This window comes from Echinops telfairi, unplaced genomic scaffold, assembly GCF_000313985.2.
Source record: "Echinops telfairi isolate 266 unplaced genomic scaffold, ASM31398v2 ScPeMD7_2;HRSCAF=8, whole genome shotgun sequence".
NCBI classification, from domain to species: domain Eukaryota; kingdom Metazoa; phylum Chordata; class Mammalia; order Afrosoricida; family Tenrecidae; genus Echinops; species Echinops telfairi.
The window spans coordinates 63,955,008-63,967,605 of NW_022103898.1; the positions used below are offsets into that span (position 1 = coordinate 63,955,008).

The 12,598-nt window shown below is 37.1% G+C and overlaps 1 protein-coding gene across 1 annotated transcript; it reads right to left on the reverse strand.

Moving 5' to 3' along the window:
• RAP1B (RAP1B, member of RAS oncogene family) lies at positions 1-7,712 on the reverse strand. Its single transcript, XM_004718104.3, has 5 exons — positions 7,634-7,712; positions 6,727-6,795; positions 5,362-5,418; positions 3,454-3,594; positions 1-186 (listed from the first exon to the last, which is right to left on the reverse strand). Exons 1-5 carry the CDS (start codon positions 7,688-7,690, stop codon positions 16-18), a joined length of 495 nt encoding a protein of 164 aa, XP_004718161.2. The 5' UTR covers positions 7,691-7,712; the 3' UTR covers positions 1-15.
• Between the last annotated feature and the right edge of the window lie 4,886 nt (positions 7,713-12,598).

The window sequence follows — 12,598 nt, forward strand, 5'->3', positions numbered from 1 at the left end:
GGATTACAAAGAGAATTATCTAAATAAAACATTTAGCCATACCTCATTAACATTTATTTTTGACTTTGCAGAAGATTCTAAGAATGCACAGTTGTTCCACTGTCGTGCTAGATTTTGACCTTGTTCCTTTCCTACGACTCTTTCGTCTTCTAAGTCACACTTATTACCAACCAGAATCATTGGAACCTAAAAATAGTATTTGTGAGGTTAATAAACAAACAAAAATATGCCCTTCAAATTCCAAGGAATTCTAAGGATCACATTTTATAATTATGACAAAAAACAATATAAAATAAAATTTAAACATAAAAGCATTAACAATGTTGGTTTTGAATACAATAAATAATAAGTATTAACTTATTACATTGTCAGTTTTCTCCCTTGTTTTTTCATCTCCTGAAGATGTCAAATGACAACCATAAAGAAAAGAGAAAAAATTGAAAAGTCTCATGTTTAAATGTAGATGTAAAAATCATTCATATGACATTTTTAGAAGACTATGACTTTATTATACAGACAAAAAACCTTAAAATTCTATCAAAATAAACTTAATTACAATAAGCAAAACTACATAACATTCAAGAAGTAGAAAGAAATGTTACTCTAAAACTTCAACATTTAATAAAATGTGAATCAACTTCAAGTTTTCTTCCGTTTATCACACAAATATTCTCAATTTCACCATACAAAAAGGTGTTTTTTAAGTTAAAAAGTTAAATTAAAAAAAGAAACAAACAATATCAAGATCACCTATTAATGACATCATGTGTTTGACATGTGTTGTGTGTAATTTTAAAAGAACACTATTAAGAAAAATATAACATTTCCTCTGCAAAACCAATATAACTACTTTGGCTTTCCTAAACATTTTTGGGGGGACTAAGTTCAAAGTAGATGAACTTTTGGTGGGGGGAGGGGAGAGGAGAGAGAAAAGTGTTTTATTACTTGGATATAAAATAATTTAGCAGTTCTACACTGTAAGTTCTATCTATACACATAAATATACACACATAATCTGTCATTAAAAATATTTTAGAGATGTAGCTGATGTGCAGGAATTTTTAAAAATAGTTTCACAATGAGTTTCACTTCCAAAAAAGCTTTTAGTATCATCACCATCCCTAGCTGGTAGGGAATAGTTTTTGACTATGTAAACAATCAACAATGAAGAAAAAAATATCAAAGACTTTCTTACAAGGTCCAGCAGAAGCAAACTTTATCTGAAATATATATCCTTTATAAGTTAAACCACACTGCAACACGTTAACATGTCTAATTGGAACAGTCTGTAGGAAATCTGACAGTCTCTAGGCAAGTTAAAATGCTATTCTATCAAGCTGGAAAGCAACAGGAACTACAGACAAGTTTCTATGCTCCAGTCAAATTGTCAAGCAATCTTTCAGCCACACTTCCACAGTTTCCGCACATTCTCAACTCTGAATATTAGTCCAATGAGCCACTCCATCCACTCAGATCCCCTATTTTCACATTTACAAAACCTTGGCATTTCCCACTTTTCATTTCAGGGCCCAACTCAAAGACCTGCTATCTTCATAAAGCCTTTTCTATATTTTTACAACGGTCCTTACACTGGAGGCATTTATTTAGATTGATGGGTAACCATAGCTCCAGATTTTAACCTAGGGGACATACAGAGCAATTCAACTCTTTCTTATAATACCACGATTTTTCTCTGCTTCTTAGGAGCACTTCCAACATCACCAGTGGCATTTCATTTGGATCCCCTACTATCCAAGGTTTACAATATTGCATGAATTATGATGAAAAATGAACAAATGAGAAAGATGACCATTTCACTGTTAAATGCAATTTACTGGAGGCAAAATGTTAACTCAGAGATGACTATCAGTATATAGAATTTTAAAAAAGAAAATCTATGCATGGATGACCTATGTTGTTCAGGGGTCAGCAGTATTTATTTTGCAAACTCTTGATTCATTAACTTTACAAAATTTTACATTCCCGGTATCTCAGAGTCCTAGGCATATCAGGCTTTTAATAAGTACTTGCTTAATGCAAACAACTGAAAAAAACTACTCTAGCTATCACAGACAATAAAAACATATTTATTAATTGAAAAAAAATGAGGTTGTTATAATTAGGTAGGCTCCTGCGGTTTTCTTGTGCTGAAGTTGAAAAATGGCAGCATTGTATCATTGGTGTCTCCTCTCTCTTACATTACTTGCTACAATTAATAGTAATTCTTCGGTTCTCAGAGTGGAGGGTAGAGCCAGCAGCATCAACATAATCTGGGGGCTACCCCAGATCACCACTAAGCAATCTTGTTTATAGGAATTAAACTGGGATATTCTGAACGGTCATCTAAATTAATCTTAGAATTTTTTAAATTCTGAAAAATAATTTGAAGATTATTTTAATGTTCCTTCTATGTCATAGCCACTTGATAGGTGTTCATATGTATGTCTGATTCTTATTAAAAAGTTGCAAAATCTACCAAAAATTGGCCAGAATATCTTTTGCTCTAATCTTAACATTTGCCTTCTACACATAACATGTGATTTAAAAATAGAAAGGGCACTGTGGTACTGTGATAGATATACACTCGCTTGTCAATTTGAGAATTAAGAGTGTAGAGGTGGGGACTAGCTTGTCAATCAGATCATAGCCAATGAGGCCTCTGTCTGGGCATGGCTGTGTCCTGAGAATTCTGGGAAATCCAGTACTTCCTCCTTGGAGGCCAGAGACACTTCTCTGTCACTCCCTGGGGGACACTGCAGCTGACTAGACACATGGAACTACACTAGTGCCCTAATATGGAGAAGCAGCATGGACCTACCCTGATGCAACCAGACCTCTGAAGCTGGAGAAGCCACGTAGAGAGCCCTGCCAGCCCTGCCAGCCCATGCTTACGCCATGGGATCCAAAGACTTTCTACCTGCTGGCCTGTGATCATCCTGCATTCGGCATCACTGCATGTGTTTCGCGAGTCTGAACAGGACATATGAGCTAGTATTGGACTCATGGACTTGGACTGGACTGGGTTGGGATGCTTTCTCAATGTTCAATTGCTCTTGCATATAAATGTCTTTCTTATACACATATGTGTGTCCATGGATTTGTTTCTCTAGTCTACCCAGACTAACATGAGTGGTGCTGGTACTTTTCTTGATGTGACTAAACTACCGAATTGTCTATGTGAATTAGATGCCAAAAAACTGTTAAAAAAATTGACAAGGCATAAAATGTATTTTGCACAGGATGGGGAAAGCAAGAAAATGTTTGCTCAAACTTGAAAAAAGCATTATACCTATTTTCACATTACACATATTTGAAAGTACATTATGAATGTTCACATGTATTTTGGCCTTCTAAGAAAGAGCATTAAAAAAACCCCCATAAACTTGAAAAAAGTTAAATTTGATACCATTACAATAAAATCTTGAAAATATATTGATTGGGAAGTTAGCTTACATCATCAGTATCCTTAACTCGAAGAATCTGTTCTCTCAGATCTTGCAAATCATTAAACGTGGATTGTGCTGTGATGGAATAAACTAATGCAAAACCTTGTCCATTTTTCATGTACAAATCCCTCATTGCTGTAAATTGTTCCTACAATTGGGGGGGGGGAGCAGGACACACAGCCAAAAAAAAAAACAACCAGTTAATTTAACAGTTTTTAAAGTCTAAAATTACGGCTTAATTAAAAATACTATTATGTAACATTTCTTAAGCCATATAGCTTGGCAAAATACAAAGTGAAAACTGGTATTTCAGAAAATAGTTTTTTTTTTTACCTAAAAATAATATACCAAAGTAGATTTATAGTAAATAACACTCAAGTATGTCAGTAATATCCTTTTTCTAAAATTACTTTAAGGAAGCTTATAAAGGTAACAGCCTTTATAAGTGTCTTAATATGCATGTCTTCCAAATGGTATCCTCAAGTTAGTACCCTCATTTTATAATTTCTTACCAGTTTTCGTTCATTAAATGCCAGCATATATTAAGCATTCAGAGATTAATTGAATACCATATACCCAGTATACCCAGTATAAATCTTCCTCTCACTTTCAAATACTTATAACTCTACCTGGCCTGTAAATACTTCAAAAGAGGTAAGATACCATTCAAAAATAACTCACCTAATTACTGAAGAATGAGTGCATGCACAAGTATTTTTCCCATTACTTGCAATATGGTAATATATTTACAGTAGAACCCTGATACTCGACCGTATCAGTACTCAACATAATCGGATTTCAACGCAAGACGTTGAGAAAATTTTGCTCAAGCAAAACATTGGAATCCAACCCGATGTACGTGATTTTTGTAAAGAGAAGCAGTTCATGTTTCGGTTACTTGGCATTAATTGGAATTGTTAGTACGTGTTGTTTAGACCTTTTGCGTCTGTGTTCCAAGCATTTTGCTGTAATTTTCTTAGTTTTTGTGGCTTTTTGTACTGTTTTCAGATAAAAAAACATGGGTACCAAGAAAGAGTTTTTTGAAAAGAATCATCATGATAAGGAACTGGTTAACCGTGTTATCAATATTGTTAATGATAATTTAGTAAACCCTTTTAGAAAACAGTTAAGGAAGTGCCAACAGCAGACCACATTAGAAAGATTTTTTTAGAGAAAGCCAGCCAGGTCCTAGAGAAAAAAGGCAAAGCAGGGAAAAACCTTCTGAAAAGCAGCTACAGTTGATTTGATGGAAGGGGACAATGACTCTCTGTCCCTATCTCCTCTCCACATCTGTGTCCACAATCCAGTCCAACCCACATCAATCTCAAGGTTTGGGCCATACTGTAGTTGTTAAAAACTTTTTAAATGTTGTGTTTCTTATTTACTTTGAAATTTCTGCGTAATGTTTTGTATAAAAAGGCAAGGTTACGGTAAACACTTGCTGGTAGAGAGTGGGTTATTGTGTTTCTTATTTAAATTATATTATTTAACTCTAAACTTACTTACTTTGAAATTTCTGTGTAATGTTTTGTATAAAAAGGCAAGGTTACGGTAAACACTTGCTGGTAGAGAATGGATTAATCCATTTTGTTATTTCTTATGGGAAAGACTGATTCAGAAACTCGACTGCTCGCATCTCGACGCTCCTTCTAGAGCAGATTAGCATTGAGGTCTGGAGTTCTACTGTAATTTGTTGCATGCTTACATGCAAATAAATGTTTAATTAATTCTTCAGTACTTGACCTGCTGTAACTAGAAAGTACAATATAAAAATACAATGTAAAAACTCAAGTGAATAAGAAAAATTGTTTCAAATCGAATGCTAGCACATTTAATAAACTTAACTAATATTTGATTATAAAGTACTATCATTTGTAAGGCCAATATCGTACTAACTGTATTTTATTTTACTTACCGTTCCTGCAGTATCCAAGATTTCAAGCATACACTGTTGTGCATCTACTTCAACTTGCTAGGGATAAATGGAAATACACCTTTAAATTATACATATACATATACACAAAAGCTAGCATGATTTTAAACACAGATTACAGATACTTAACAAACAAACCCCAAGCAATACTTCAACAAAATGGGAAAATAATCAGGTGATCAATGTTCACACACTCGTAAATTGTTCCCAACTCCACCTACAAGATCAAGTCTCAAAAGTCAACATGCAACATCTAATACTGGAGGGAAAAGTATTCAAAATAGCTAGAAAATGGTTCCAACAACTTAGAAATATTTCTATCTCAACTCTCTGATATTTTAGCTATCTCCATTTCTTTAGATTAATCACAGCCCCTACCATTACTGGTAGCGAGCAGTGTGATATCCATCAAATGAATTATGTGAGGGGCTTAAGGAAATGCCTAGAAAAATGGAATTAAAAGATAGTGGACATTTTCCATGAACCTCCCCATATCTGTCCCCCATGAATTCTCTGAACTCTCCCTGTTTTCCCTTTTAACTTCTTAACTGCCATTCCTATGGTTAACAAAAAAATACTTACAATAAGATGTGAAAAGAAAGTAAGAGTAATATTGTCTCACAGTTTACAGCTGAGGTGTAGGAGGGTTTCTAGGTGTTTGGATGACTGGTAATGAAAGAAAAGATGGAGACTCTATCTGTACAACAGCAAGGACCAGGCTAGAGGCTATTAAAGGCGGGAAGCCAACTCTCTCCAGACTGAATTAAAAAGTCTGTACGCTGAGCTTTATTGTCCTAAGCTGTGTTAGCAGATTTGGGAATTCACTTATTGTTAGCAGTGTAAGGAGACCTGGTGGCATAGTGGGTTCTGCACTGACCTGCTAGCCACCGTGTCAGTCAGCAGTTTGAACCCACAAGCCGCTCCAAGGTAGAAACTTCTACTCCGCTAAAAGATTTAAGGTCTCAGAACACCAAAGGGGCAGTTTACTCTGTCCTACGCATCAGAATTGACTGAGAGCAGTGAGTTTGAGCTTATTGTTAGCATTTTGTGAAGGAACTCTAAGCAGAAAATACTATTCAATCTTTCTATAAGGGAGAAAACATGGAGGCTACTATGTGGAATAGATGGCCTAACAAAGTCTGCAGGTCAAATGATCATTTTTACTTATTATTCTCTTGTGTGTGCATATGGGTATGTAAGATTTTCCTACAGTGGCAAACACAAAGCAAGGTAATAATCAAGTCTGAGTTTCCAATTAATTAACTGTATAAATGAAATCTGCCTCCATCCTACATAGTATTTAACACTCAATAATTTTGAAGCTAAAACATATTTATATGTATATACCTTTCTGTAAGAATCTTCTATCGTAGGATCATATTTTTCAACAAAAATTCCTTGAACAAACTGTACAGTCTGGAAAAAAAAACCCGTTAATATTAACATTTCTTTTGAAAATAAAAACAACAAACAATACACACGTGGGCACATAGAACACATCTTCCCATTGCTTAGATTATACAAGGGTGCTTCACAGAAGTGTGGGGAAAATTCTATTACCTTTTAATTTTATTTTCTCCTGAACTTTTTAAAACTCCTTTGTATTTCCAAGTGAAAAGCAACGTGCATCACACTGGACCCATCTCTCAGTTTGATGCAAGCATGTCGAGTTCTGAGGTAGGTAACTAAATCTAAGCAGCCTAGTGAGACAATTTTCTCTCTCACTTGGGAGAGAAAATCTGTTTCTGCTTTTGGGGTTTCACTAAACTCAAGTATTCAAGCTTTTTTCTCCAAGTTTCCTCCTTATCTCAGCCTATCAAGTTGTGTCTTATTTTTACTATAGTATTCTTGAAACAAAATGTGGTTGCTAAAATTATGTAAAAATCTAGACAGCCAAAGGTAAGGGTAAAGATTTTTTAAAGTGTTGACAATTCCTAATATAAAAAAAATTATGAGTCTATTTACAGGGAGAGTGATTCATTCTTAACTGACTCTAAAATACAAATAAACACAATTGCAAATCATAAACATTTATCAATCTAATATTCTGTGCTTCTTCGAAACTGTATTCTGGAATACCTTATGCGAGTTTGGAACTAATGCTCTAAGATGACTTACCCACATACAACTGAGACTTGAGTAAGATTATGAGAAAAATAGTGCTTCTAAAGCAATCATTAGATTTCACCTAAATCTCAATAGAAAGAGAGCATGTTTCAGAGTGAATAGTTGAAGTACAGTAAGCATGACTTACCAGAGCAGACTTTCCAACACCTCCCGAGCCAAGTACGACTAACTTATATTCACGCATGGTGTGAATTTGTTGTTAAGCCTGTTAAAAAGAAAAGAAAGGCAATGACTTTTTAAGTAATATTTTTGTATTCATGTGCTTCTTAAATAAATAAGATTACCGATGACAGGAGATTAATCTGGAGCACGACACAAAGGGCTCCTACTGGTAGGACTCTGGCACAGTGGCAGCAGGAGACCACATGTGAAACATTACTTTTAGCCATACCTGTATTAGCTCAGAATGAAATAATTAGTCTGTTAATAAAAAAGGTGGTGGGTGAACTTGGAAAATAGCACAAACGAGTATTTTATTGGCTGTACCAGAGGTTCTCAACCTTCCTAATGCCACGACCCTTTAATACAGTTCCTCATGTTGTGGTGGACCACCGACCATAAAATTATTTTCGTTGCTATTTCATAACTGTAATTTTGCTACTGTTATGAACCAGGTGACGCCTGTGAAAGGGTCGTTTGACCCCCAAAGGGGTCGCGACCCACAGATTGAGAACAGCTGGGCTACATGATTATAGTGACAAACATGTCTCCTACCAACCTTTTCTCAGAAGCCACCTCCAAAATAAGAACAGGAAACAAATGCAAATATATGACAAACCATGTACAACAACCCTGAGTGACAGATAGCTGAATGCCTATTGAAAGTTAAGGATATACCTAAGAAATAAAAGGCAAAAACCAATGTTCTTATTGAGCTGAAGGTATAGTGAAGGTCAACACTACCTTTTTTAGTGTGTATGAAATTTTATTAGACTACAGGCACACTCATTCGTGTATTGCTTATGGTTTCATGTTTATTACAGTGACATCAACAGTCACACAGGGACCACCTGGCCTGAAAGTCTAAGGTAGTTTAAGTATCTGGCATTTTGCAGGTGGTGAAGTAGATATGTGCCAGGCTGCTAACTACAAAGTCAACCGTTTGAAACCATTAGCCTCTCTAAGGGAGAGAGGCGGCTTTCTACTTCCGTAAAGAGTTACATTCTTGAAAACAGGAGCAGTTCTACTTCGTCCTATCAGGTCACACTATGAGGTGGGATTGACTCGATGTCATTGAGTTTGGGGTCCTGGTGGTTAATATGGGCTAGGAATTGGATTATTAATTGCAAGGCTGGCGGTTCAAACCCACCAGCTGTTCCATGGAAGAAAGATGAGGCTATCTGCTCCCATAGGAATTTAGACTTTTGGAAACCCTATATAGCAATGTTGAGCCGGAACTGGAAATACGGCAGTAGAGGTTTTTTTTCGTATTTTGCAGAAAAAGTTCACCAATGCCTAGGACAGAGATATGAGGTGAATACCAAACAGATAGCCCTAAAGTTACAGGGAGGTGTAGGCAAGGAGCCTCTTTGTCCCTGAAGAATCTTGAAAATGATCTGAAGGTAGAGGTACAGCTGAAGACTCAGAATGAAATGGCATAGTTCACTGTGATGAAGTAGGGAAATCTAAGGGAAGATCCTAAAACGCTCCATAGTGGGAAATCATAAGAAAAGTTCTCACACTCCTAAAAAACTCCACACTGTTCAGTAGCTGTGAGAGCCACCAGAACTGGTTTTAAACTTTAATATAAAACAGTTCTACAGCTATGGTGAGGAGCCCTGGTGGCACAGTGACTCAGTACTCAGCTGCTAACAGGAAGGTCCATGCGAAGAATCAAGCACATTAGCAGCTCCAGGGGAGAAAAGACCTGGAGCTCTGCTCTCTTTTGAGTACAGCTGAGGAACTAAGAGGGTAGTTATGCTCTGTCACACAGGGTCTCTGAGTCAGATTCCACTTGATAGCTCACAACTGCTATGGTAACGAGTAACTACCACAAACTACCAGTAAATATACTTCTGCAAATCAATTAGTGGTACCCCTTACTTGTGAAATCAGCCAATTAGGAAAGAGCTCACATGCTGGAACCAATCAATAACTATACTATTTGAATGATCATGTGTCTACAGCAGACATTAACTCGGTTTGCCAATCTCTGAACTCTACAATTCCCTAAAGCACTATATATAGGATTAGTAGACTGGTCTGTGCAGGATATCTGTTTGCCCAGTTTTGCTTTTCCTTAGGATCAGTAACTTCAGCTTTGTGAAGTCTTTCATTTGTTTGTTTGAGATATTGAATGGTGTCTCTCAAAATTTCACAATCAATTTAAGACCCCATTCTGGTATAATTTTGAGGAATCCTTTAACAGGTATACAGAATAGGATCCTTGTGATTATTTCTTTGAATTAGCTTAGAATCAGTATCAAGTTTTTCTCTATACAATCCTTAAAAATAAGATTTTAAGAGTTGGATGACAAATAAGAATTTGTGAATGGCAACTCACAACGATTAGCAATGATTATTAGTTGTTTTAAAAAGGGTAACGATTGCATCTTATTTTAGCAAAAAATATAACTTTGATCAATAAGTGTGGTAGTTACATAATCTTGTGTCAATTTGGGACTTGAGAGGATTAAGAATGAAGGGGTGGGGTCTAATCTGTCAATCAGAATATAGCCAATGAGGCCTCTGTGTGGGAATGGCCTTCTCCTGAGAATTCTAGTATTCCTCCTTGGAGGAGGAGACTCACTCTGTCTCTCTCAGCTCATTTCCTGTGAGATATCCCTGTGAAGAAGACACATGGAGAGAGGCTGATGGAGCCAGATGTCTGGAGTGGAAAAGACTGTCAGCACTGAGATAATTACATCACCACTGGATCCATAAAGCTTACCACCCACTGGCCTGTGATCTTTCTGCCTTCGGTGTCATTGCATGTGTTTCATGAGTCTGAAGCGGATAGATTGGTATCGGACATGTGGACTAATATCAGGCTTATGGACTTGATCTAGACTGGGCTGGGATGTTTTCTCAATATTCAATAGCTCTCAAATATAAAGCTCTTTCCTATACCCACGTGTCTATGAATTTGTTTCTCTAGTCTACCCAGACTAACACAATAAGAAGTGTTGGTCAATGAATCTCTGTGTGTGTGTGTGTGTGTGTGTGTGTGCACCAGAGAGAGAGAGAGAGAGAGAGAGAGAGAGAGAGAGAGAGAGAGAGAGACTTGTATACTTGTGAGCTGTAAACATGACTTTCCTGTTCAAATATTCTTAAAACTAAAGCCCATAAACGAACATTTGGGAATCTGACTTGTTTAAAGTTTCATGCACAATTTTTAAGATGGGTTCGGGAAGAGAGTATTTTGGATTTTCAAATAGATTTGTGGTAACTACTGTTTGAGACCCTGAAACGAATTGTTCTCTTTCAACAGCACAAATGCAGACAATTTGTGGAGCACAGCACAGTGGGTAATAGCAGCAGGTTTTGAATCCTGGCTTTGTGTAACCTAGGGCAAGTCATGAAAGCTTTCCTTCCAGGTAAAATGGAGGCAGTAGCACCTACATTATGAAATTGTGACGCAAATTACACAAGAAACTAAACTCCCAAAGGAAAGGAATTTTTGTATTCTTCATTGCTATATACCCAGAACTTCAAACAGTGTCTCGCACATATGCCGAGCCAGGGATGGGGACCTTCAAAAAATTTGTGGAAAATTTTATAATGGGAGTAGAAAGCCTATCTTTCTCCTGTGGAGTGGCTGGTGATTTTGAACTGCTGTCGTTGTGGTTTGCAGCCCAACCTGTGACCCACTATATCACCAGGGATCCATGATAGAGAGTGTACTGAATATTTACAGTCCTTTCAATGGATTGATATGAAATCTTTTAGTAAAATGCTCTATCTACAATTAGGCTTTATCCTCTTTAGCATTTTAACATCAACATCTTTCATAGAATGATTTATAATGTGCTGATTAATTAGTGGCTGATGATAAAATAGGGTCTTGGGAGACTCCACGGATTTTTCCAGGATCCACTATTGAAATCATGGTTTGGATGCTCCCCTCTTCCTTGGACAATAGTGGCATAACTGGTATTGATTTATGGAAATTTAATGTAGTTGATCTTATGTGATTCTGTTACAGTACATACAAACTGCTTCTCATGCTTGGAAAAGCAGACAGTCAGTGAAAAAGAGCAGGCCCTTCAACAATATGGATTGGCATAGTGGCTGCAACAACATGGGCTGGGTTTGGGTTCCGCCCCCCCCCCCCTCCCCCTACCATGACTCGAATTTGAACTTGCAAGTCTGGCTAGACCAGAGGATGTACACTGGTACAGATAGCAACTTGAAACACAGGGAATGCAGGATAGATGACTCCTTCAGGACCAGCGGTGAGAGGGGCGTGGCCTGGAGAGTGAAGGGAATGTGGGGTAGAAGAGGGGAACCAATTACAAGAATCTAAGTATAGCCTCCTCCCTGGGGGATGGACAGCAGAGAAGAGGGCGGAGGGAGATGTCAGACAGTGTAACTTATGACAAAACTATAATAATTTATGAATTATGAAGGGTTCAGGAGGGAGGGGGAGGAAAAATGAGCAAACGATATTGAGGGCTAAAGTGGAGGGCAAATGTTTTGAGATTGATGAGGGCAACAGGTGTACATATGTGCTTGACTCAATGGATGTATGTATGGACTGTGATAAGAATTGTACGAGCCCTCAATAAAACAATTTTAAAAAATAATAATGAGGGCAACAAATGTACAAATGTGCTTTATACAACTGATGTATGTATGGATTGTGATGAGTTGTATGAGCCCCCAATAAAATGACTTTAAAAAAAAAACACACAAAAAAACCATGGGCTGGGAAGTGGGAATGAATGTGAGTAATAATAGCCAGGGCTGGACTATCTCACGAACATCTGACTTGGAGCACTCAAAGCACCTATGCATGGCTTTCCCCTCACTGTGTAGTAAGGATCACATATACGCCAGGATAGGACTCAGGGTTACAGATCTTAGAGGGGAGTGTCAAAGAAACGTCCCTGAAGTATTCTTGCCCTATTTCAGCCCACAGCGACTACTCCCT